Raw genomic sequence first — 27,554 nt, forward strand, 5'->3', positions numbered from 1 at the left:
GAATCTCAAAGACAGACACGATAAAGTATTTTTCCTTCCACAGTCAGGTGCTTTGTCAAGTTTGAAATGTCATCAGTGGAACAACAGATCCCACTTGGCTTGGCAAGCAGCATTTTGTGACAGAAAATAGAAGGGCAACATCCTGCCCTTCAAATCTATTCTGAGAACACACCGTTACTTCAAAATCTCCTGTCTTTAAGGAGTGATGGAGTTAAAAAGGATTTCACTCAATTGTTTCACTTCCCATAACCAGATAAAATATTAACAAAATCCCTTGCCCCATCTTCCACACAACACACAAACCGGATTATCAAGATCTTAGGAGAGTAGCTTTTCAAGTTACCAGCCAGGGTAAGAATGGTACTCCTGGGAAGTGAAATAATCACCGAGATAATTACTTCCTGCTAAAGCATGCAACAACTTCGGGAAACTGCTAATGTGCCATGTGTCCTCAGCCGCAGGCAGCGGCACGTAAAGAAATAGTTAAAAAAATGGCTTTGTTCAAGAATATCCCCGAGAGATGCAGAATCAGCAGCTGCAGAGATCAACTCCAAATCTCCACATCTGCATCCAGAGCCACCCTTTCCACCAAGGAAAACTGACTCCCAACCAAAAGATAATCCTCCTACACATGACAGTGCTGAAAAAAATGTTTTTCATTCCGATCAAAGTCAGAGCTCACTGTTAGCACACAAGCTCAGTTTCCCATTTCATGAGTAAATACTCTGCAAAGCAAACCCCTTGTGCTCAGAGAAGCATGGATCATTAAGCTATAAGGATCATTAAGGTTGTCCCTGGCACTATCCACATGGCTTGCCTGGGTGCAAAAGCAGCCAAGGAGTTTTGACCAACCTTTCCCCACTTTGTACTCTCTGAAGAGCACCAGGACACCAAGAGCACTTCAGCAAACCTCCTTGTAAAGCAGAGATGTAGCAGGGAGAGCCTTATTCATTTAAGACTTCCCTGTAGCATTTTCTCTCCAGTTAGACTACCTTGGTTATTAGCAGCTAACCTTCTTGCAGCTAGCCCAGCTCACTGCAGCCAGCTGAGGCAAATCAAATCATGACTTCTTCATAGCCATCTTCACTATTAATACATGCAAAGCACTGAAGACCTTAGAAAATAACTACTGATGTTTTAACAGCAGTCAACGCAGAATCCAGAAGGGCTCAAGGCTGTTTAGAAGTTTAAACAAAAAAAGCTAACATAACACTTTACAGCAGGTCTTTTCAGACTATTTTGTTATTAGCTAGTCATAGAACAACCAAAATGCAAATAGTAGGAGTCATTCTATACTTTGTTCAAGATGACGTCAACAAAACTTGCTTATGAGAAGTATTACTTTACAAGACGTTCCAAGAATATTTTATGTAAATATTTTATTTTACCTGTCATCTTGGACAAGAACATCACCTTCTGGATCTTTTATTATTTAGCATATTGAGAGCATGATTTGTGTAAAAATAAACATGCACTCCACCTTATAGGATTTGAAATTCTTCACCGACATCCCTCAGTTCTTTCTCAAGCCAAATGACAACAAGCCAGAATTGTCCAAATTCAAACACAGAAATGGCATTTCGGGCTTACAGATGCTTTTGCACCCAAAGCTCTTTTGGTTAAGAGCTACAAAATCTTTTATTAATAGCACTTTGATAAGTCTGAAGTGTAACCTTTTACTGCAGTTTTGGATTTAATGTGAAGAATAGCAGAAATGCAACGAAGGAAAAAAGTCACAAACAAGGACAGAGTTCAATTAAAACTTCCATAGCACACAATCGCCTCACAGTCAATTCCTGATATTAAAAAATGCAAAAAGCTGGTTTTGTTTTTAGAATAATACCAGTTGTCACCACAAGAGGAAGTAGTACGTATTTGCAGTAATCTGGCTGCGAGAGAACATACCACTACTACTGCTGTCACATTTAGCACTCCTCTGATTCACAAAGATATTTATGTCTTGAGGAATAGACTGTAAGCTACTCAAACTGAGAAAGAGTCATAAGTAGGGAAGGGACAAATAGCATAACAAGACTCTGCAGAGGAAGCTAAAACAAAGCAGAAACACTGACATTTAATATAACCAGTCTCAACCACTAGGTTTGGCAAGTAAAAGGCAAAAATTAGTGTTCTGGAACAGGTAATATCCATGTGCCCGCTGGGAAAGGGCAGCTTTGCTCTAGCTTTAAAGCACGCAAATGTCAAGAGATATAATACTGCATATGCACAGCAGTCACATTAATAAATCAAGAAAACAGAAACTATGAACCCTGACACATAAGTGAGCTTATAACGCAGCTCTTCCTATTACCAAGAGCTCTGAAGGTCTGGTGTAGACTCCTAACAACCATTTTCATCCAGATGTGTAACATCATGTACCACAGAAGTAATACTGCCTTGTGCAGTACAATCTCACAAGGTCTCTTTGATCAAAATTACCCAGTTTCGTATTTTTATTTACAGTTTCATCTTCTTTCAGAAGCAGTGGAGAACACTCAACATCTTTCTTAATACCAGGACAGACAGGCACCTTCTGTACTTCCAAGAAAATGACATCCATCCACTTCAGTCTGGCAGAAGCAGGGAATTAAATTAATGCCTGCAAAGGAACTGCAAAAATAACTCTTAAAGTACAGTAGTTTGTACTGTAAAGGATGCAACAGGAGTACTACTGCTTTCAGTTCTACTTTTGCAACATTTGTGATAAGGCCTGCCTGGCCTCAGATCAAATGAATTGAATTCTGCATCCAAAAAGTACTTGTTTCCAATTATATAAATGCAGCCAAATTGACGAACAGGTGGTGAAAAACTTCAGCTACAACCACATCTACCTTGTAATGCTGTGACTGAAGGAAGAACCTCTTCCCCTTGGAAAAACTTCAACATACTCTCGACTTGATAAAGCAAATCTAGACCTTTTTTATTTTTTTTTTTAAACAATTTGCCAAGACTGGAATGAGAGATAAATAGAAGGCACAACAATTTTGCTTTTTTTTATACAAATACAAACTAAACATGAAAAAAACCTCCCTATTTCAATAAAAAAATTTCACAAGTTCAGGAAAAGTGTTTTAAGAGTCAAGTTCTAGACATTTAAAACCTATCCCACAATCCAAAATTTTAAAGTGGTAAAACAGTAGTTCGAATTCCTTTCCGTAATCATGTATCAAAAGCAACAGGTTTCTACAGATACCCATTATTCCACTTTTACAGTGCCACAAAGAGAAAGGCGAATGTCAACTTTTCAAGTGGCAATATCCCCGGGACCAAAGGATATCCAATGACCCTCAAAGAATAAATCGATAGTTTTGTTTTTGTTTTTCTGCCCTTGAAATACTTGCCAAGTACTATGTTTTCCTACAGGCTCTCGAACGCATGCATGTGAAATATTATTCCACTGACTGAAATGCACCCAAATTCAGTAGAAAGGGGGGAGAAAAAAAAAAAGAAAATAGAGACATTCCTTTAGGAAAGACCACTGGTACCAAAAAAATCCAGTCCATAAGTTTGAGGTGAACAAGAAAATTCAGTTCCTTTCCTTTTAAAATTCACTTTTCCACAAAGCTGGAATTTGGGACAAGGACTAGGAAAAAAAAAAAATCACAAAACCATAACACAAACGAAAAGGGGCCAAAATAGTATCAAACGTAGCAGTCTATAACAGGCTAGGGCCACATTCCAAGATACCCAAGGCTGAAATTCACAAATCTGCAGGAAAAAGGGTTTGCGCCACCACGTCAACATCCATGATGCATTCACTGGCGTTGCCCGATCCCCCTTCCAGCTCCAAATCCTGGCTTCTGGGACATTCCTCCACGTGGAGGCCCTCGAATCCCACCTCCCAGCCCCCCACGAGTGCCACCAGGTCCACGTGGTCTGTTATCTCTGCGGTCACCCTCCCTCGCAGCTCGTGTTTTCTTCTCCTCCACATTCAGGCGCACCTCTCCCCTGAACATAATGGGCTGCAACAAAAGCAGAAAAGGTACTTTCATTAATGACTCACAAGTAAGTCTTCAATGCCAAGCAGATTTCTGCAACCTTGTCTCAGCCTCCTCACCAACCATAAAAGAAGTTTAAAATGCTTTACAATACGTTACTAGAAAATGGTGACAGTCAAACTAAGCATCCAGTCTTTGCGGCTTTACTGGAGAAGATTAAAAAGGATGTGAAAGATCAACACTTAAAACAATTTCAGGCTTAATGCTGAGCATTCCAACACCTTTTAGAAGGGGAACTGAGCTATTAACAGTACCTCCTTTCGTTAATAAGTCTGCATACCGCATAGTAGCAGACTGAATTGCCACTCCTGGCTGATGTTTCCTATCGCATGAAGAATCTCAGATCCTCTCTGCCACCTCGATGTACATACAGGTCAGTGAACACTTTCATTTAGGTCAAGCTCAATTTTTATCATAATTGCGGCGCCAAGTGGTTGCTTGATTGTGAAACCTCACCAAAGCAAGAGCAGAGAGGAGCAAGACTGCAGGATCCTGCAAACCTCACTGCAGACAAAGAGTTAGTCTGCAAGAATCCAAGAACTACAGAAACAAGGACTTGCTTGTTTCAAATTATTCCTGCAGTTGCATAACAAACAAGAACATGAAAAATACAATCCATCACTGACACAGGAAGAATGTTCTCTCAAAGACTAGCTGTTCACTTCTACTGAACTGACAACAGCAAAAACTTAAACACATCAGTTTACGTTACTGCTGAAGGTGCTCACATATTGCTTGCAGTTAAGAAAAGGCCTAAGAACCCACTGGCACTGTACTGCTTGCTCCCACACCAATTCAGGCCAAAGTCAACCAGATTTACTCAACCTTTTAGCACTGGTTTCAAATGACCTGTTTTAGACTTCAGCCTAGACCACACTGAAATTGCTCAGGCCATAACAGTAGGAAAACACTTTAAAGGAAGCAACTCCATCAGCATTCAGATCTTCTGTGGCTGCTGGGCTTCACGTGCACTAACTCATCAAGCACTGCTACAAGCGCTGATGGCATCCCACAGCTAAAGCTGTCTAAATATGTGAAATATCCCAAACTCAGATGATATCATGGCTTAAAGATCTGCATGCAAGCTACCTTCCAAGTTAAGGACAGAAATAAGCTGGCAATATGGCTGTACAGTGAAGTAAAGAAAGGACATCCCTGTCTGTTGAAAAGCTAGGTCATAAGCAAGCACACTGTTATGGCACATTCAGATTCATTGTCTACTACCCCACCGTACAGTCACAGGGTCCACATATTGCACTAGCAATGACTGCTAATAAGCTGAGCAGATACCGCCTGCCCTTGTTAGCGGAAATTCTTTTTAACTTGTACACTAATACAGCTTCTCCCTTTCAACCTCTTTGACAAACAAGATGCTATTTGTCCATTGGGTCAGACTCTACTTTGCCTTCCTGAAAGCTTTTTACATGCTTCCTGCAAAGAGCTCAACTTCCCATTGGAAAAAAGCTCTATAATGAATAAATTCACATTCACCTAAGTTGCTACAAGCTACTTCAGTGACAAAAGATTAAAAAAATAAATATTCCCATCTATTTTAAGATGCTTAAAAAAAAGGGCAAAGGAACCAAGTCAAGTCTTTTCTTGTCAGAACAATACAAAAAAACTGCCTATTATTAACAGACAGAAACCCACTGACTAGAAGTCTATTTACCCTGCTGCTAAGGATCTTCTGAACTGGTTCAGGATCATCAAACACCACAAACCCAAAATTGGGAAGCTTTCCACCACTGTTGATGCGGAGTTCAACAACATTGCCATAGCCTGCAAGAGAAAAGCCAAGTTCTTGGGTCATACATTAGAATGCTCTGTCGACCACAGTTATGGCTGCAACCCCCAAACCCCAGGAGTACAGCAACGCAACTAACTTACTTTGGAAAAAGTCTTTAAGTTCAGTTTTATCCACATCGTGGGGAAGGTTCCCAACAAATAGCTGATGACTATCTGGGTATCTCACAATCCGTCTAGTTTCCACATCACCTTGTTCACCCTCACGAACTACGACAAAAAGTAAAACTTGTTTAAGAAAAGACAGTCCAGTTCCTTCAAGCAAACAAAACAAATCATGGCAGTAATTAAAACCTTATAAAATAATCAGAATTAAAACTATTTGTACACTCACATATATAAAAAAATAGGCATGATATACTAGCAAGTTTGAAACACTTCACTTGTTATCACCTGACTGGAGCCAAACACTTGAGTAGAAACCTAGACGCTTCACAAGAATGCTAGTGAAATTCAGCTCTAAAGCTTGCCAGACATTCAGACCAAGGTCATCTAGAATAACTATCTCCACAGAAGCAGAAATCATTCAAAGAGGTTTTAAAAGCTTTGATCATCATATTCCTTTCCCAAAACCATTAAATAGCAGATAACCTAAATTAATTAATTCTTTGTAGCTTCTCTTACTTGGTCTAGGACCCCTCTGTGGTGGGATGCTTGTTCGTTGCTCCCTCACTCGCTGATCCCTCTGAGGTCTCTGAGGTGGAGCCTGAGATTCAGGTTTTGCCTCAGGACGGGGCTGTACAAATTGAAAAAGGAGTTAAGAGGAAAGAACAGACACAAGAGTGAGGTTCAGCTTTTAAGAGTTCACTATGAAATTGTTGATAAAGTAACTTGAACATACAGGAAAAATATCATAGTTCCTTCCACCTGTGACTAAAATGCAAGTTAGATCATGCCAGGTTATACACTAAAAGCAAGCATGTCACTTGATTAAGTAAAGAGTTCAAAGTCATCCCACTCAGTTAATTACAATAAAGTGTATCTGCCCAAAGTGCAGTGGCACTTACACAGGTAGACTGTATTAAACTCATTAATGACAAAGCCTCATTCATGAACAGGCAGTGGAAAAAAAATTGGAAGAGTTGCCTCTTTTATAAGATGGTGCAATAATTTTAGATAGCAGATACATCCAGAACTTGCATGAACATTCTCTGGTTTTCCTCCATGAGAAACAATTCCTTCTCAATCCAAAAGCCAAACAATGACATTTTGATGAAGTCTATCATGAAACACTGAATTTGAAAGTCATTTGTAGTCTGAGAATTCAGATCATAAGCAAGTAGAGTTAGCTATATTTTTCCCCACCTCAGTTTACTGTCAGCCCATTTAGCACTTGAACTTCTCTAGGTACTAGATTCCTACCTGCGAGACTGGTACTTTCACAACATGAGGTGGTATTCCTGACACAGGAACAGCTCCACTGGGAGGGAGGTTCTTACGGGTTACCAATGCCCAGGAAAATGTCTGAAAAAAAAAAGTTGTAAATCAACTCCAGATACTTCTATCTTTTTGAATGAAATATACTTGACAGTACAGCTAACGGACACAGGCTACCAGTAATAAGTTCTAACCTGTCCTTGAAATCCTGGATTCAGCCACTAGCAGATATTCCACAATTCCCTTCAAATAATTTCAATTCCAAAGACTTAGTGTAATGACAATGGAGACACACTTCCACCCTACTAATTCTAGAGTTGAAATACGACACAGCAGTGTCCCAAGATCAAGCATCACACTAAGGTTAACCAAAGTATTGGTTTCCCGAGTACTTTTTTGTACTTTTGCCCCTCAACACTGAAGAGGGACAAAAATGCCCAGCTAGAAATTAATCACATTTCACTCACTTGCATGATTCACCATGCTGATTTCAGTCTGTTCAGAATTTCAGAAGCAGTTTACAAACAAATCCAAGCTTCTCACTGCTGCCACAGTTTCTATACCTATCAAATATGCAGCACCTTACCTTAGATTCTGCTATTTTAACCAACTAATTAGCTAGAATCTCAACTACCTGTTGTTGTAAAGGAACTAATAGAAAGTAAGCAACTGATCATGAGAAGAGTAAGTTGGGTAAGGAGGGAAATTACAAAGCATTTGAACACTTATAATATCAGTTATTTTACTTAATATCAGTTATTTTACTTCTTGCCAGAGAAAAGGTCATGCTCTGTAAAGTGATAGGAGCGTCAAACACACTGACAAAACCACCACAGCACAGAAAAGTCATCCACTGTCATTACCCTGGAGTCCTCTTGCACTGCAGGAGCTGGATCAGCAGGAGCTGGAGAAGGACTCTTTTCCGCAGTCTCTTCTGGAGCCGACTCCTCTAATACCGGCTCAGATTTTTCTTCCTGCGCCTCTGGTTCAGGTTCCTGTTCAGGTTCTGGCTCTGGCTCCGGCTCTGCCTCTGCAGCTGTCTCTTCCAGGTGTTCTTCAATGTCATTGCTATTAAACCACACCAGAAAAACAAATACCAAAAAGAGCTGGTATTGGGTTTTGTTCTATTATTGGGTGGTAAGGGACATTACTTGTCCAATACAGATCTCAGACACATTGCATTCATGAAGAACATGAAGAAACAAGGCCACATTGCACAGCAATACAAGTTTCACATTGTTACATTCCAGAGCAGCAAAAACACTAATCTACCAAAAATCCAGAGTGTCTGGGTTCAGACTAACAGCACTTTGGTTTTAGCTGTCCAATAAACAGAAACCTTTTGACTGTCAAAGAGGAAAATCATGACTAGCAATAAATTGCTTTGGCCTGTTCTACAAGCAGTCTGTATTACACATCTGACTTCATCTAATAAGATACTATTACCTGACAGCCGGCTCATAATAAGCACCAGTATCATCAGGAACAGCCTCAGGTGTCTGCTGTCTTTCCTCAGGTTCCTCCCCTTCCTCCTCTGATTCTAAATAAAGCCAGAAAAATAAAAAAATACACCACAGACATTTTTAGTACTTGGTTCAAGCACAAGGCATCCTCCACAACATGCAGGTGAAGTCTCTGCTAACAGCTCACAGGAAGCTCTATCAAGTTGTGACATGGAACAGACATCACATTATACTTTTGCTATCACTTTTGTTACTCAGTCTTGACCAAGGTCAAACATGTTCCAAATACTTCAGAGAAGTGATTTATACCCTCCAAATCTGACTGTGCTTATTTAAAAAAGTCTTACAGTTCTTTTAATAGAAACAGAATATGCCAGAAAAGTAACAATTATCTGCATGTCACAACTCCCTGCTGGAGCAGAATGAAAAAACCTAAAACATGAAACTCAATGCTGATCTGCCTTCTCCAGCAAGAAGATTTTTTTCTTGTCTGGGAACATAGTGTTGTACAGACACAGAAACAAGTACCAGTAAATCAACCCAAAACTTCCTGCTACTTACCCTCTGGAGGCTCAGTGTCAGAGTCACCAAAAACCTCATCTTGGTAGCGGAAGATATCATTATGGACATAAAACTTGTTTGCAACAGAACCCTAGAAGCAAATCAAAGGAAGGAATAAGTGCAATTACATCAACTGTGGTACTGTAAAAACTGAAATAATGTGAGAAGAACAGCTTGAACAAATCATCATTCCCACATAATATTAACCCAAACTTGCCTCCTTTGACAAAGGGTGGGGGGGAAGATGCATAATTCTAGCCAGTCAAGCATGCATGGAACAACAGTAAGAATACCTATTAGTGTAGCTAATAGGTATTCCAATAGCTCAAACCACTGAAAAAGTAGGAGCAAAGCTCTCTGGGGTTTAAAGAATCCATGCTTAGATCCAGGTCAAACTTAAAAATAAAATTATCTTGCAATCCTCCTTTTAACTGTAATTTTCAATTATGTGAACCATATTGTTCAGAAAAGATTTTTTATTAAAAAGCCACCAGAGCTTTATACGAAAAGGAAGTCTAGAACCTATGTCTTCAAACAACACAAAGCACTTTCCTCTTTCTACTAGATCTTCTCAGTAAGAGGATCAGTTGCTTGGAAGGCAAATCAAAGACAAAATAACTTTAAAATGTATAAGAAAAAATATGCATTGCACATACATCAGTGACATTAGGATCAGAGGCAGCATGGGTTGCAGTGATCACACACTGCTGGAGTTCAAGGTCCAGACGGATATAGGACAGATGAGTATAGTCAAGACACTAAGTCTGAAGAAAGCAGACTTCCAGCTCTTCAAGGAATTACTCAGTAGGACACCCTGGGACATGGCCCTCCGAGACAAGGGAGCGGAAAAGAGCTGGAAAATATTTAAAGAAGCTTTCCAGAAAGTGCAAGAGCACTCAGTTCCCACTTGTAGAAAATCAGGCACGAAAGGGAAGAGACCGGCATGGCTGAGTCGAGACCTGCTGGGTAAACTAAAAAAAGAAGAGGGAACTGCACAGGCAGTACAAGCAGGGACAGGGAACCTGAGACGTGTATAGAGATGCTGCCCGGTTGTGTAGGGATGAGGTCAGGAAGGCCAAGGCACAGCTGGAGCTGAACATGGCAAGGGAAGTAAATACTAACAAGAAGAGCTTTTACAGGTATATCAATCAAAATAGGAAGATCAAAGAGAACATACCCCTCTGATGGTTGAAAATGGTGATCACGTATCAACAGATGAGGAGAAGGCTGAGGTGCTAAACAACTTTGTCCCCTCAGTCTTCACCAATAACTGCTCTCCTCACTCCTCCTGGGTCATAGGACAGCTAGATGGTGACCAGGAAGATAAATCCCCTCCCACAGTAGAGGAGGATCAGGTTCGTGACCACCTGAGGAACCTGAACATATATAAGTCTATGGGATCTGATGAGATGCATCCCAGAGTCCGGAGGAAATTGGCCAATGTGGTTGCCAAGCCACTCTCCATGATATTTGAAAACTCATGGCAGTCAGCAGAAGTCCCTGCTGACTGGAAGAAGCGAAATGCTGCGCCCATTTTTAAAAAGGGTAGAAAAGACAACCCTGAGAACTACCGACGTGTCAGCCTCGCCTCTGTGCCTGGGAAGATCATGGAACAGATCCTCCTAGAAGCTATGCTAAAGCACATGGAAGACAAAGAGGTGATTAATGGCAGCCAGCATGGCTTCACCAGGGACAAATCCTGTATGACCAACTTAGTGGCTTTTTATGATGGGGTAACCGCAGCAGTGGACATAGGTAAACCAACGGATGTGGTCTATCTAGACTTCTGCAAAGCCTCTGACACAGTCCCCTACAACATCCTTCTGTCTAAATTGGAGAGATACAGATTTGATGGGTGGACAGTACAGTGGATAAGAAACTGGTTGGATGATCATATTCAAAGTGTAGTGGTCAATGGCTCCAAGTCCAGATGGAGATCCATGACAAGTGGTGTCCCTCAGGGGTCAATACTGGGACTGGTGCTGTTCAATATCTTTATCAATCATATTGACAGTGAAATTGAGTGCACTCTCAGCAAGTCTGCGGATGACACCAAGCTGAGTCGTGCAGTTGCCACACCGGAAGGACAGGATGTCATCCAGAGGGACCTGGAGAAGTGGGCCTGTGAGAATCTCATGAGGTTTAACAAGGCCAAGTGTAAGGTCCTGCACCTGGGTCAGGGCAATCCCTGTTTTCAGTACATGATGGGAGATGATGTGATTGAGAGCAGCCCCGCAGAAAAGAATTTGGGGGTGCTTGCCAATGACAAGCTCGACATGAGCCAGCAATAGGCGCTCGCAGCCCAGAAGGCCAACTGTATCCTGGGCTGCATCAAAAGAAGCATGGCCAGCAGGTCTAGGGAAGTGATTCTCCCTCTCTATTCCTCTCTCGTTGAGACCTCATCTGGAATACTGTGTCCAGTTCTGGAATCCTCAACATAAGGAGGAGATGGACCTGTTGGAACGGGTCCAGAGGAAGGCTACAAAGATGACTGGAGGGCTGGAGCACCTTCCAGATGATGACAGGCTGAGAGAGTTGGGATTGGAGAAGGCTCAGAGGAGATCTTATAGCAGCCTTCCAGCACCTGAAGGGGACCTACAGGAAAACTGGAGAGGGACTATTCATAAAGACTTGTGGTGATAGGACAAGGGGGAACGGGTATAAACTGGAGAGGGTCAAATTTAGACCAGACGTTAGGAAGAATTTCTTCACGATGAGAGTGGTGAGACACTGGAACAGGTTGCCCAGGTGTTCAAGGCCAGGCTGGATGGGGCCTTGGGCAGCCTGATTTAGTGGGATGTCACTACCCATGGCAGGGGGCTGGGACTAGATGATCTTTAAGGTCCCTTCCAACCCTAACTATTCTACGATTCTATACCTAGCTGCCAAAAGTCAGGCTATTTACAACTGCAATTAAGATATTCAAGGTTAACATAAGACCACATCAAAGCAGTGCAATTTCCTTACGAATTTGCATTGACTGTTTGTCATTGCACATTTGCATTGACATTACTGTTGACTTTTGTGACAAACTACCTTCCCAGTCTAACTCTTCATATTCCAACACTGAACCAGACAGGCCTCATTAGTCCCAACATATTACAAGGGCTATAACACTGGCACTCAACACAGCATACCTCGGGTGCAAGCACAAACGTCTGCATGAATCTGCGCACAGGCTGCATGTTATTGGAGAGCTCTCCCATCACCTGGACTACAACACCATCATTGAGCGTAGCATGGGCATCCACATGACGAATCTTTGTGTGGCAATCCTTGAAGTTCAATGACAGCACCTTCTTGTGGATATCCTATGAAAGAACAGTACACAGGTCACATTGCAAAAGCCACTTCTGCCAAGTTAATAGGTTTCAAAGAAAGCAAACCCATAGAATGCTGTCAGAACATATTTCTTAACTCTAGAGAGAAAGCTTGGCAGTGTGCTCTTAAGTCTGCTTCGCAATTTCACATTATCAGCTTTAATAAAGGAAGCACATCTTGCCTAACTATTGCTGTGCACAGTTAATAGTTTTCTCTACCCATTTTTTCCAGAAAGGACTTGGACAAAGTAGGATGAGTCACAGCTGAATGTGTCTCTTCCCAAAGACAAAGGTGACAAAACAGAAGGAAAGAATAAGGTTTATGTGCTTACAGATTGACCATAGACTGCATCAGCTGGTTTTCCATTGGAATCCAAGCCACCATGGACATACGAAGAATTCTTTCCATAAAACCTGTTGCAAAAATATTTTAACACTAAGCTTTGTTATGCAAGAACATTGAGCCTCTACACTAGAGTGCGGTATGAATAACATACCCTCTAGCAAGTCTTCTTTCTGAACTATTGGAACACAGCCACAGAATTCCGTAATTCTGTTAGTGACCTGGGTCACCTGAGGGTGACCAAAGGGCAAAATGCAAAGTTTTCCTATGTAAGCCACAGCAGTCAGATAAGTCAGATACACAGCCACCAAGAGCCTAACCCAAAGCCTCACAGGAACTACATGATCCCAACCCATTCCATTCTCCCCTTTCTGTACAAGGTCCCTAAAGCCACATAGCACCCTGAATGCCCAGGATGCTGAAGGCTTCCTCTCAAGTTCTAGTTTGAAGCTTGAGCAAGGAGCAGTGCTATTTATTTGTTCACCTGCACATAGTAAAGAAAGTAGTGCAGGTAAATCTTCGTTTTTATAACTGAAGAATTACAAGCTAAAATGTCAAACATCATGGGACTGCACTCTGCAAGCAGATAAAAGACTAGAATTGAATTCCATGGCACACTGTAAACATTCCTGACCCAAACAGGTGAGTTCAGCTGTCCAGCTAAGCACAGAAGTACTCTGAAAAGTGTTCCTGAGAATGGAAGAAGGAAGGTTTCAGCAACTACTGGTCTAGCTACTCAAAGCACAGCAAAAGAGAGTCATCGTCAAAAATGATGTTAGTTCTAGCAATGTAGGATACCTGTCAAATTAAACAGGAACAATTTGTCTAGATAACAGATTGTAGTTTGCTGCACATTCATAATTTCTGATTTTCTTTCAAGAAAGAGCTGTCAGTATGACTGAATCCCCATATACAACCACACCATTTTCAATGCTTCTCCCCTATTCAAGGGGCACTATATCAAAACAAATTACAAAAATGCTTAAGTAAATAACATTTATCTAACTTTCATTTATACCGATTACAACTAGAATCAGAAGCAGCACACTCTTGATTTACTTTTACTTCTTGCTTAGAATACCCGGATAGCAGCATTTCAGTAAAAAACAGAACAGAGATATATAAAGTATTCCTATAATCTTTATTATCCACATTTTAAACCAGCTGATGAAAATTGAAAGCTAACTACAACCGGAGTCTGTCTTGAGTACATGTCCAAACTCAGCAAGCCAAGACGTAGTAATAAGCTTTTTCAAAAATTTTAACACATAACTTAAGAAATTCACACAGAAACAGATCATAGAGTGAAGCAGAGAGTTTTACCTGTGTAAATAGTCAGGTGCTTGGTTAAGCAGAGTATAGTACTGCCTCACGAATTCCCGCCCGACCAGCAGGGGACTTGGCTTCTCCATCACCATTTCTTTGGTCAACTGAAAACTATGGAAAAAATCAAAAGCTTCATAAAACAGGAGCATTACACGTTGCTGTTCACACACTGACAGCATAAGCCACATAATCACAGTGGAAAGCACACACCAAAACCCATTAAACGTTTTACAAGGGTAAGCAGTTTAACTGATACATTTTCAGAGTCATCAGTCTTTGGTACTGAGGAGCAGACCTCTGTGTACACCAAACCAGCAGCAAGAGAGTCTGCATGGGCAAAAGACTACCTCATAACATGCCAGCACTTAATCATCCTACATACCCTTAGTATGCAGGTGGCAAGCAAGTATGGTTCTTCAAGAGGATTTGCTAAGTGGTTAAGTCATTTACAGTCGATCCAAGTTCCATTTACCTCACTTGACTTCACAATCAGAATTAAAAGTCAGATGTTCTAAGGCAAAGCCTGTGCTACTGTATTAAGGGCATTTTTAAAAGGTCAGAACAAGTCCAATCTATTTTTATCAGCAGCACAGCACTCCTTGCTTGTGAGTGACAAGCACTGTAGAGGAATATCAGATTATATTAAAATTACTATGCTACAAACAAATGCACGCTGCTTTTCCCTTGCTTCCACCAAACTCAGCAAGGCACCTCTCACTTAAATCCAGAACAACAGGCAAATTAACAGCACCACCTATACCTAGGTCCAGGGACTAATCAATCCAGGTAGCCTCTACCTAATTTCCGTGAAGCAGTAAATTAGAGACAGTCTTTGCAGCTAGACTACAGTATGTAGATCTTCAGTCCGGGTCAGCCAAAAATCAAAGCACATTCCTGTGTTTCCTTGCTTTCAAATACTCATATAGGCTGTTCAAATTAATACAAAATTGGTTTATACTGGTAAGGAAACACACTGAAAACAGAGCATATACTTGCTACCTAATGCAGAAGCTAAAGTAGATTTTCTGCTTCATAATTATACCAAGAGGTAGCAAATGAGTGCATAGTTTTGTTGATGTATCACAGGCTACATATGACCGCTAATTTTCCTGCAACTATTTAGGCCCTGTAGAGCTGACAGTAAAGAGCCAGCAAAAGTGCTCTCTGCAGTGAAGCAGGCAGATGTTATCCAAAAGGGCATTAGAAGACCACATGTAGCAGCTGAAAGAACTTTCTCCCCAACTGACTCACAACTCCTTCCCCTACGCAACACTTGCCAAAACATACAGTACGCAAGTTCAGCACACACATACTTCAAGTGTCATGCAAACCAAAACTAATGTACTACTAACTTGAGCCCTCTAAAAATCAATTCAGGACTCATCATTCACTTACCTGCTTTGATTTAAAACTGTGCAACCATAAATGCTCCAAGAAGCAGTGGCATCAACTAAAAAAAGGAAGACAATCTAAGTTGTCCTCTAGCTCACACTAATCCAAATGGGAGCCTGCAAAGTTCATGCCTAGGCATTTATGTTAGGACAAGCTTTCTCTTGTCCCTATACATAACAGCACCCTGTATCCTGGGTAAACGGAGCAGCACACAACTATAGTCTGAACAAAGCAGAGGGAAGATGAATGCAGTCTCTCCCATATACTTGCACTAAGCCTTGTTCCAGTTCACCCAAGGATCTTGTTTGAGACTTCCATTACACTACTTGTATATCAGAGCAGTTGTCCTTTAAGGACTGGACAACTAGCTATAGCTTCGAAAGACAAAGGTGATCCATGAGGTTAGTGTTATTACAGTAGCAGTTTCAAATGCACAGTATACATAGGCTTGAAAAGGAAGTTATAACCACACTGCTGGATATACCAGAAATGAAACGCAAGCTTCAAAACCAAAACAGAACATAACTAGAATGCTATCAATACAACAAAACCTGTCATAGTTTTGCATGCATTAATGTGTTTTGCTCTGCTTTTAACACAACCACACACACACTTTTTCACTTTATACATTTAAAAATAAAACAAATGCAAAATCTACCCATTCTGTTTTTCAGATGCACTTGCAAGTTTCAATACAAGGGAAAAAGACAAACAGGCTCCAGAGGATGCGTACAGGAGCTCCTGCTCTCTCAGTGGGAGAGCACTGTACAAGGAAATATTACTTACATGATAACATGCAGAAAAGATTAAGACCAAACACAACCTATTACTGAAAACAGCTTTTCAGTACATTCAGAAGTTTTCAGTTGTTTGAGGACATTTTCAAGAGCTAACCATGCAGAAAGTGAGTGATCCTTCATCGTTGAGTCTGACCTGCAGGAAGTGCTCAGATTCTACAGACCAGTCTCATTTCAGGAAGTCCTCAGTATCTGTGGTTTTGAAGAAACCTTTGAATTTTGTGCGTAATATATTACAGATACAGGTGTTCAAGACCAAGGACAGCCTGGAGCACACAAATCTCAAAGATAGGAACTTGTTTGCCTTCTACTGCATATTAAATTAGTTCCCCACAAAATATCAGGTAATAAAAAAACACCACACTTAAAGTAAGGCTAAATTGTGAATACCACTGCCGATCTCGTCATTTACCCTCTCTTCCTGCCAAGCACTTGTGAAGCTCTATTATTACAAGGGGCAGGATGACTCTAAAGCAGTGGGAGTAGAAAAGGCAGAGTCAAGACCTTCACTTCAACATCCAGATGGCTTAACTGACAATACAAGACTTAGCTGCTACCTGACAATTAAGCTTGCCTCTGTGACACGAGTTTACAATTAGAAAACCAGTCCTACCATATCCCCCATGATCATTATTTGAGCTTGACAAGAGCACTATATAAAACAGCATACAGATGTTGCTTGTTCCTTTTTTTTTATGGGGGGAGGCAGAGGAAAAGGTGCAGGGGATGTATTTAATTTCTTTGCAAAGACCAGCTTCCTCTGGAATTCAGATTTATTCATATAGATGTCAAAGGGCAGATTTTCTACTCAATTCTATTAAGTGCTGAATCAGGCTTTTGAGAATTATTTTCAATTGCTTCTAGAATATGAGCGTGACTTCCTCACATAACGGTAAACAATTACCTGTAGCACTCAAATCTCAACAGCTCATGCTCTTTCAGATTTGTCTTTTTCACTGAAAGAGCCCTCACCTGTATGGACCCACCCACTAGCACACATCAGTAGTGTTCTGAGTTGGCCAATGCTTTACTGAATACATACTGAAAGAAAACTGGTTTGTGATGATTATGTCCATCATATTTACACACTAAAAATCAAAGTACTTCCCTACTGCTAAAGGTGAAAAAAAAACCTATCAGAAAATAACTCCTAACAGGGAAAGGGGAATAGCAGTGTCCAGTTCTCATTAAGCTCATCTGAAAAGAAATGGGAAAAACCTTTACATGACCTAATCATGGACAACAATCTGTTTTCACTCCCGCTGCACCTGCTGCTACCCTGCCAGTTGCCATCTGTTCTCGCTCTCCAGCCAGCACAACCTGGATGACAGAAGCCAAGCATCTCCAGAGACAGTATTTGCTCCCTGATGCTCATGAGCGACTCATTACTACACTGTTCCTTGACCTAAGAATAACTGCAAATACTTTATACTGCATTTCTACTGAACAGAGCATAATAGTATCAGATGCTTTAACTGTCACTACATTACTCCTGATAGAAGCTTATCCACACATTGTTGTGTCAATTGAGATAATGATGAAAGGGTGAAAGCTGACAGGAAAAGCTGAAAGTCAAATGACTCAAGATTCATTCACAAACATGCATAACTATTACTCCATACAGGTAAAACAAATTGGATAATTCAAATTATAACAAATATGCTAGAACAACTCTGCAACACTACTGAGCCCCTTCCGTAAGCCAAGAGACTTAAGGTCAGACAAATACCTCCTTTACAGTGGTTATCACCTGGCTGGTGGAAAATTCCACCATCTGTTACAATGCTCCTACTTGGCAGAAAATCAATGCTAGGCACTGAATTTCTAAAGTACAGTTATGTAAATTAGGGCCATTTATGTAAATTCTGTATTAGCAAATTTAGACTTAGGTCAACAAAAACCTATTAGCATACTAGCATTCAGGAAAATAACAGACTCAAAGAGCACCTAACAGCTGGCATTGGTTAGTTTTTTCTCACCAAATCGCTACATAGCGAAAGTGAACAAACTATTCCTTGTCTCAGCTCAGTTTTTTCTTAATCAGGCAAGGAGTTTAGTCTGATTCTTGTTTCTACTAGAGTTCCTACACAACAAAAGTCTCTAGTGTACATCACACAATGGTCAGGCTCTCAGGACAACCAGTGACTGCAGAACCCACAAAGCCTGATGTAACTGATGCCACCTCTATTTCCATATACTTGGCTTGTATTTCAATACAAGAAATAGTCCCATAAAATCTAAAGTTATTACAATGCATTACAGTTCTGTTTGTAATGAATATTATTCAGCAGATACAGGAATAATCCTATGGCAGTCCACAGTCTCTCTTCGCTACTGGTGTGCTGTAAGGTTTGATACTGTACCTTGTCCATCTCTACAAACTGAGTACCAAAACAGTTGTGTTGCTCCCTCATCCCTTCAGTTACAGGTTAAACCAACAATGGTTTTCTCATAGATCTGTTACACTGCTTCCAACAACCTAATCAGCTTTATCAAATATAATTCAGATCTTTCATTTCTACAAATTTACCTCTAACTATAGAAAAGTAACACTGACAATGAGATTGATGTGTTACTTAGATGAAGATAATTTCCCCCCTCTCAATTAGAATGTCAAACTTTCAATGCAACCCTACCCCCTCATTTTTATATCAATTCATTCCTTAACATAAAAAGGCTTTTTGCAAACAAACTCCCAGGGAAGCTCACATGGAAAAGAGGTTATCCGAATCTAAAGCACATGACACTACAAAGCTGGCAAACAGCAATTTTGCTGGCCATTAAAGATCTGGTCAATAGTTAATAGGATTGCATAAGTAAGTGTCATTTGGGATTTCTCCAAGTTGCTTAGCAACAGGTGAGCACGTTCAAAGCCACAAACCACTTTTCTATATGGAGTAACCAGCACTAGAAGCAGTTACTACTGCTGCTGCTTTGGAGAAGAAAAAAATAATCATTAAGAGAACTCCTCTAATACAGCAGGCTTAATATAGATTAGAAGTTAAACAACAAAAGCAAAACAATTACAGTAATTTCCAACTTTCCATGCATTTTACATGACTAGCATCTGCCGGTGCTGCTGACTAAGCAAAAGAAGAGAAGCTGGTACCTGTGTGATCCGACACAAAACATTACAGAGTGAACAATGAAACACAAACCAGCTAAACTTGCACCACTAGGCAAATTCCAGTGCCCATCTAAACTGAGTTTTTATATTATTACACCAGCTTACCCTCAAATAGGAAGAGTAATGCAAACTTCTTCAAGGAAATGCATATTTAAAACACTACAAGATACCTGATACACTGAGATGTGAGATACTCTCCGTCTTTTCATACAGCCTGTACTATCTGAGGGGAACAAAAAAAAACCCCCCACCCAGTCATCGACTCCAGACCTAAATTATAAAGTGTCCCAAAAGCACCTCCAGTAAGTGGGCAACCAAAGTCTGAAAACACTAATCACCTTTAAAAAAGTGGGTCTCATGACTTGCCTCCCACTGGACACAGGAGAAGACAATGTGACAGAACAGTGTCACAGCAATACAGCTTGTATTTTAAACAGAAGCCATTACAGACAGTTCCCTGACTGCAACCAGTTCAACTTTTTTTCATTTTGACAGATCCAGAAGCAAAGTATTTTGTCTGAAAGGAGATCTCTTAAAGGTGTCACTAATGCACATGAGGCAAGATGCTTGGAAGCCATAGCCTGAAAGCTAAGTGATGGGACAACTTATTAATAATGAAATACTTGAAGATCAAATTGGAACAAGTGGCGAGGTTACCAGCATTCAACTTAATAGTATCTCCTGGAAACACTCAGGTAGGACCATAAGACTATGGAAAAACGACCATAAGATAAGACCATGTGTGTGCCTATAAGAGACATTCACCATGAACTTCCAGAAGGAGGCATTCCCCAACCAAAATCAGAGCAGCGTGTAGTGCTAGGCACATCATGCAGAGGGGCCTTCAAAAACTTTCAAAAAACACTTAAAATGTGGATCTGGATCCTCCTACTTAACACAGCCATCTTTCCACTCACTACAGCAACTACTGTCTGCTGTAACACAACCCACAAAGATAGGCAGTGCCTAACTTTATAGGGTACTTGAGGTACTACAAGGAGCTTGATCCTAATAAAATTAGGATCAAGCAACTGGAATGCTGGATCCATGGGCAAACAGCTCTCTATGCTGAATCATCCTGATGCTGCTGCAGAAAGGCAAAGCAACACCTGCACCCCTTTCTGAAGGCTCTCTGAGATGTACTGAGGGGGGACACTATCAAAGAGGTAGATGTTACACCAATATATGTATAAGCAAAATTAAAGTAGAAGCTTAACTATTTTCTTACCAAATTATCTAAGCAATCAATCCAAATTTAAGCACAAGAAAAACATTTTCATTACAAGATTAAAAAATAACTCAATTACATTCAACACTGCCCATGCTAGTACTGAGCAATCCCTCTTCTTGCCAGTGGCAGATGGCACACCTTATTCAGCAGCAAAGCACAGCCCTTTAAACACTAAGAATACAAATAAACAAGCCATGAACTGCCGCAGAAGAGAGCTGTGTTCTATAGTCAACCTGTGTTTCTGCTAGCAAACCTAAGTGTGATCCGCAAGGTGACGGATATGAATGGAGCTTGCCAGTCTGTAGACACAATTCAGTGCTCCCTGTATCATTCAGTTCTGCTAAGCAAGAGAAACTGAACTTTCCTACTGTTATTATTCAGAATCTAAAAGAACAGTAACTATTTCAAAGAAATATAATTTCTAGAGTAAAAGATCTAGATTTTCTAGATTACTCTAGAAATCTAGAGTAAAAAAGAAACAGAATACAAAAACAACAACCCTAAACACAAGTCATAGCTAGTTGAAACCAGCATTCATACCATACAGTAAGGAATGTTCAGCTGGGGAAGGAAAGATACTCGTATACTACTCCTGGAGTAAGGAGCACAAAGGTCCACCCACTGTCGAAAGGCAAAGAGCAACTTAGGCCCTGTTTAGAAGCAGAGAAAAAAAGAATCTAACCTCAAAGAATACTGAAAATTTGGGATTAAAGGTAAGTGATATCACAAGTTTCTCACCAAGCTCTTTTTCTTGGATACTCCCCTCAAAACACTGCCTTCCTTGAATGCCAGGTCTATTTTGGTGTCGGTTTGGGTTGGTTTTTATTTCTTCTCTCTTTTTTAAAACTGTCTCAACAGTCTTCCAATTTTCCACTCGATATCACAGACTCCTAACAATTCTATACAGCAACAGAAGCTAGCAACACAGAGGGATGATAGTATTTCTGCAGAAGCAGCATAATCATTTGAGTTCTTGCTTAAAATTAGCAGCAAGAAACAGGTTTTGTTGCAAGTTAATGTTTGTAACAGCTGCCTATGCCCATGACCCAGCAAGGGTCGCCCTTCAGTAGTCAAACATCTGGAGATCCCTTTAGACTCCCTGCAGCTTTAGCATCACTTTTTGGAAAGTTCTGCTGCACTGTGTCACAGGAGAAAAATACTCAAACTTAGAAGACCCACATCTAAATTATTTCTTCACCACACTGAGTTTCACATGCAGCTTATTACTTGTGTGTGAATAACATACATTATAGATTTACAATCAGGGAAGTGAAATATTTGTCGTCTTTTCTCAGATGTCTCAATATGGCTTTGTACCTCTCAATAAGTCACCAAAGTTTCCTACTCATTACAAAAAGGAGATTCAGAGCAGGCAAAGTGCAAGATCTAGGACTACACTCAAATTCAGGGTCCAATTTCTTCAGCTTTATTGCCTTTAAAAAACAAAAAGAAGAAAAAAAACAACAAAAAAAACCCACCAAAGCAACAAATCAGACATTATCTTTCGTACTTCTAGATGTCCAAAAGGCAAAAAGAGAGCCATGGATTAATAGCTACTTCACTAATATCCTCTTGCAGCAGGAGTCAGCCATGAAAACTGGATTTGCACATAGTTCCAGAAGCACAACCTGAAACTCTATCGCTATTTGGGATTTTTCATGAGAACTTCACCTGCAATACATCTCACCATACAGAGCAGTCAATATTTCTATAGCATGTATAAATGATTTGCTTGACCTTAGACAACAGCTGCTCCCAAGATAGTCAATTCCTTTAAATTCCCTTGTGTGTTTCCAGAAGTACAAATCTCAATTGCTGCGAAGTTTTAACTACATTCGCTTGGTAAACACTTCCAAAGTGAACAGAACATGCCCCATCCTCTGTTTTTTAACTAGAATAGTTCTGGGAGCTGCTCACATCCTGCTTCAGTTTGACAGAGAAAAGCTGGAAATAACCCGAAAAAAAAAGGGAAGGCTGCTGTTAAGGGACCTGCTGTAACATTAAGCTAAAATGATCTGCCCTAACTAGTAACACTTCCTATCCTCATAAAAAGATACCCATCTTGCATTTAGCATTAACAGGAAAAAAAACTGGCCCTTGCAACTCAACCTAAGTCCAAAATGGACTCCTCTTGAAAATCTGACTTCTCTCAACTCAAAGCCTTGAAAATTCACAGAAGTTCACCTAAATCAGATTCTTTTAAATGGGCTTTGTCCTACACCTGGGCGAAGGGCTTTCATTTAAATTTGGACCTATTCCAACCTCATTCACCCTACAATTAATGTTTTTCTGTGAAATTACATTTTAACCACACATTTTATCCTAGAGGGTGGCAGGATGGTTTGCCTACTTTTCTTTTTAAATGAAAAAATACCAGTCAGCTTTATGCCTATACTGCTCTTCAGACTGTTTCATGATAAAGTAGCTCCTTAGACTCTGATTTTGCCGTTAGAACAGGTTTTGTTTTGACATCCAAGAGCTGCTCCAACAACCTGATGAATTTGGCAGCAGGTCCAGTCATCTTCTCTTAGCTCTGCAATTTCTCTATTTGGCTCTACTGCAGCTTCTTAAAGGAAAAAAGTTACTCATAACCAGTCTGAAAAGGCAGATTAGAACACTTATCTACCCAGACATTAAGAGCAAAATTCAAGCTGGTTCCCACTTGGGATTTAAATCACCAGGATTAAGGTTTAACAAAACATCTTCTGGATACCAAGCAATGAGTATCTGTACAGAGTTAACTCTTTTACCTCTACCCATTTCAGCCACAGATGACACTTCACTTTCATATATAGACTGTATCCTAGCACTAAAGGCTGACCATCACAGTATTAAAAGTTAGACATAACAAAAAAAAAAGTCAGCCTAAAAGAAATCATAAGTGAAATGAAAAAACAGTACAGTGCAAAGCAGAGGAAGCTGGAAGATGACCACCAGCATTTCAGAACGCAGTATTTCACATCTCCCTCTGCAAGGAATCGGGTTCATAACATTATTGGTACATAATCAACAGCACACAGTCTTCTAGATCTGAAAGCAGCACTCTACCAGCTTAGTCTTTCCATAAGAGGTCCAGACTTAATATAGCAAAACTAGGACCTCAGATCAGTATAATCTTCACTGGCTGCAAAGTTTTACAAGTTTTAGAAATTCTTTTAGAGTGGCTGAAGATCACAATTTTTTTAAAAAATAGATAAAAATTAATTACCCACTGAGGTAACTGAAGATTATCAAATCTATTAGTGGTTTCAGCAAGAAGTTAATAATTACTTCAACTCTGGAGATTTCACATAGGCACGTATAGAAACCATCCAGTCTTCTAGACAAAACTATCACTTTCCTCTTTGGGTTGTTTAAAGCCTGGCAGATTACAGCCAGCATAACAACCAGCACCACCCTGCCAGAGCCCTGCTCCACTTTGATTTCCTCCTTGATTCTTCATCCGTCACGTTACTCAGTCAAACAAAAAGGCCCAGATTCTAATATTAAAGTAGAATAATCAATTCAAATGTTTTCTAATTCATCAAACAAACCACTTCCACTAACCTTCTGAGTGCTCTCTCAACAGGTATCACTGATGAACCTAAATATCAATATATATTTATAGTAAGACTATCTTTGCTTTGGTTTACTTTTATTAAAAGGTGTTCCTATGTAGATCTCCATCTTACAGTCTAGAAGGTGAAAAAGAAAACACTGGCTTTCTGAACCAACAAAGAGCTTGCTGTTTCATCAGGTGCATAAAGATTTTGCGTTTAAAATTAAGATGTTCAAATTAGAGTAGAGTTCAGTTGTCTTGAACTTTATCAACACCACTGTGCCAGCAGCAAAATAAACAGTAGAGCAGTGGTCTTATAACCACAATATAAACAAGCCTTCTTGTCGGGTTTTGTTGGTCCTTAGGCAGCAAAGGTAAAGAATCCCTACAGAAGATCTTGACGTTTACACTTGACTCAGATATACAAAGGAAAACTTGTCCACTAGGTCTTCTAACTTAAGTCTTCTAGTCTTCAACATACAGAGTTCACACTTACAAGAATACAACACAGAAAATAGGTAGTTTCCTAATTCACACAAGTCAAGAACTGAAGACCATCATTTAGCATCTGATGTACACAGGATTCTTTTAAAAAGAAGACTTTTAAATAAAGATTAACACTTTACTGAAAAATACACATTTTCAAAGGTTCCAGTGTTGATTTCATTCTTTTTCTAGCAGACTTTGTACAATTATACTTTCTAGCACGATTTAATGCTGCCTTTGAGGCAAACTAGTCTGTGGAACACGTGATGCTATCAAAAAGCTGGAGGATCATCATAAAGATGCTCTGTGACTGTTAGGATGCAAGACCTTCAACACATAAATACTTACAGCTAGCCTTGAATTTAGCTGTATGTTTCATCCAACTAAACTTGTTGGTTTTTTTAAAGCTAGACTCACAACTTCACAACACTAAGTATATTGGCTGAAAGACCCCAAGAAAAGGTGAGTTCAGTTCACGAGGTGTAAACATGTTCTCATCAACATCATGGAAGCATTACAGAACTATCATTTTAGTAAAATCATTAGGTTTACTCTTTACAAAGACGGAATAAGAAAAATGAAAGCTTGTTCAAAGAGAAGATTTCAGAAAAGGTTTAAAATGCAGTTTTTGTCTGTCAATGTCTGCAATCCCTTCTCTCTACAACACCAATCTAAAAAGTCTTGTTAGCTAAAAACAATCCCCCACACGCACCGCATTTGATTTATGGCACTTGGAAGCATCAGCTTCCAGAGCTCGATAGCAGAGCCCACGTTTCCTAAAGCTGTCACTCCTGGCTGCAAGAGCACAGGGCAGACAAAAATAGCATGGAAACATGGCGGCTTGCTGCAAACGCTGCTTTCAACCAGTTGTGAAAACAAAAAATATCATTTTCTTTGTAAAGAATACTTGCTATATACATGTGACCCTTAATACAAAAGGTCACCAGGTCAGCCCATTAGGAATCAGTAACGCACAGGATCACCCTGATCAACACTAAGACGATTGAAAGCTGCATGGAAGCCTTTTCTCGGGTTCTCCTCCAGCACCTATATCTAGGGCTTTACAAGAAGCTGGAAAGTCTTCATTCAATCACTAATTCACGTTTATACCTTGGCTTACTCTCGGATCCAACCAAGGTCATGCGGTAAGTCGTGGAAAGATATATGCTCTCCTCTGCTCGAAGGATGATTCCCTTCATCTACAGAATCAGAGCAGAGAAGATTCCTCCAATACCATGCACCAATACGGGCCATCTCACTATGTAGTTTTACTCCCTTAACCTATAGCTTGAGCCTCGAATTTTACTCCCTCAATTTATAGCTCCCATTAAAAGGGCCGATCTCAGCCAGAAGCCAGGATTTGGGCCCCATCACACACCTAACCCCTCAAAAAAAAGAACAAAAAACCACAAAAACCCAGCGGAAGAAAAGGCACCGGAGTCTCTAAAGCCGAGAGAACAAAGCTCGTAGCTCCCCATCTCGGCCAGCCCCGCTCCCTTCCAGCTCCCCGCGCACCATTGTGCCCCGCTCCCGCCTCACGAGGCCGCCGACCCTCCTCCCGCCTCGCAGCCCCGGGGGGGGCGCTCGGGACGCCACTCGGCCACAAAGCGGGGCCGGGAATGCGAGGCCGCCTCCCCCCCATCGCGGCCTAATGGGAGGGGGAGGGCGCTCAAGCCAGGCCCAGGGGAGGCGGCTCAGGCCAAGCCAGGCCCGCAGCCGCCCCCGAGAGGGGGTAACCCCGCTCCCAAGCCGTGACTCCCTCACCTGCGGGTGGAGCAGGACGGGAGCGGGAGGCGCCGCTTCACCAGAGGCCTGCCCGGCGGACGAGAAGCACCTCACGCAACGGCGTGCTCTGCCGCCGGCCAGATATATCCGGCGCGCGGCCGGCCCCAGCGCAGGGCCGCTCGGCCAATCAGAGCGCGGCGGACCCTCTGCTCGGATGCTGATTGGCTCGCACCGGGGAAAGGGGGGGGCATAGAGCTCACAGGCAGCTCATCCCACCAATCGCGCGGCGCGGCCCCGCAAGGCCATGAGAATGAACGACATCCGGCGCAGCCAATGGGCGGTGGCGCTGCCGCTGCGGGGGCGGGACGAGGCATGATGGATCGGCGCTCTAGCCAATAGGGCGACGCTAGCCGCGCTCCCGCTCCCGGAGGGCGGTGCAGGCCTGACGCCATAGTGGGGTTGGAGCCGCACCACAGCGCCCTTGAGAAGGGGCTGGTAAACCCCGTTAGAGAGGGGGCGGGGCCCTCTGTGCGCGGCGGCCAATGGGAGAGCGCGGCGGGCCCTGATGGACGGCCCGCCCCCCCGCGAGTTCTTAAAGGGCCCCGCACCGCCCCCTGCTGGCGGGACGGCACGTGCCCAATATGGCGGCGGTCTAGGCCATGCGGGTGCAGGCTGCCAGCCATGGGGACCAGGCCCTGGGCTGCCCCCTCGGTAGCTGCACCTCCCCCAGCTGCCACAGCCCCCTCAGTGCTCACCCAGCCCGAGGCTGTGGGGGAAGAAATGGCCCCTTGCCCCAGGGAAACCACCAGTGCAGGTGGATAAACAGAGCTTTTCATGCCCAAGGGCTCCCATGCGGTGGGCATCTCCACCAGAACCAGGCCGAGAAGACACTGTGGGCTCACAGAAGACAGTGGTCACCATCTCCAGGCTTGAGAAATGTTGTCTGGCTTCTGCCCATCCTCAGAGATCCCGGGCAGAGCTGGGACACTCTGCTTTTACTTCATTGCTACTGAGCAAAGCAGGCAGATCACCTGCCCCAGAGGAAAGACGAGCCATGTGAGGGCAGT

General features: G+C 41.6%; 1 protein-coding gene across 3 annotated transcripts; it reads right to left on the reverse strand.

Annotated features, from left to right (window-relative positions):
- Positions 1-2,895: 2,895 nt before the first annotated feature.
- Positions 2,896-26,665, reverse strand: G3BP1 (G3BP stress granule assembly factor 1). 3 transcript variants are annotated; one of them, XM_054079602.1, is made up of 13 exons: positions 26,527-26,563; positions 25,873-25,961; positions 14,189-14,302; positions 12,855-12,936; positions 12,340-12,513; positions 9,203-9,293; positions 8,625-8,718; positions 8,042-8,246; positions 7,164-7,265; positions 6,426-6,537; positions 5,886-6,011; positions 5,668-5,777; positions 2,896-3,962 (listed from the first exon to the last, which is right to left on the reverse strand). In XM_054079602.1, the coding sequence occupies exons 2-13, from the start codon at positions 25,959-25,961 to the stop codon at positions 3,756-3,758; spliced, it is 1,506 nt and encodes a 501-aa protein (XP_053935577.1). In that variant the 5' UTR covers positions 26,527-26,563; the 3' UTR covers positions 2,896-3,755. The 3 variants fall into 3 exon arrangements, with proteins under 3 accessions (XP_053935577.1, XP_053935576.1, XP_009559669.1); XM_054079601.1 differs by having other exon boundaries at positions 5,668-5,798; positions 26,527-26,554; XM_009561374.2 differs by lacking the exon at positions 25,873-25,961 and having other exon boundaries at positions 5,668-5,798; positions 26,527-26,665.
- Positions 26,666-27,554: the final 889 nt, after the last annotated feature.

The sequence above is a fragment of the Cuculus canorus genome, chromosome 14, assembly GCF_017976375.1.
Source record: "Cuculus canorus isolate bCucCan1 chromosome 14, bCucCan1.pri, whole genome shotgun sequence".
Taxonomy (NCBI): Eukaryota; Metazoa; Chordata; class Aves; order Cuculiformes; family Cuculidae; genus Cuculus; species Cuculus canorus.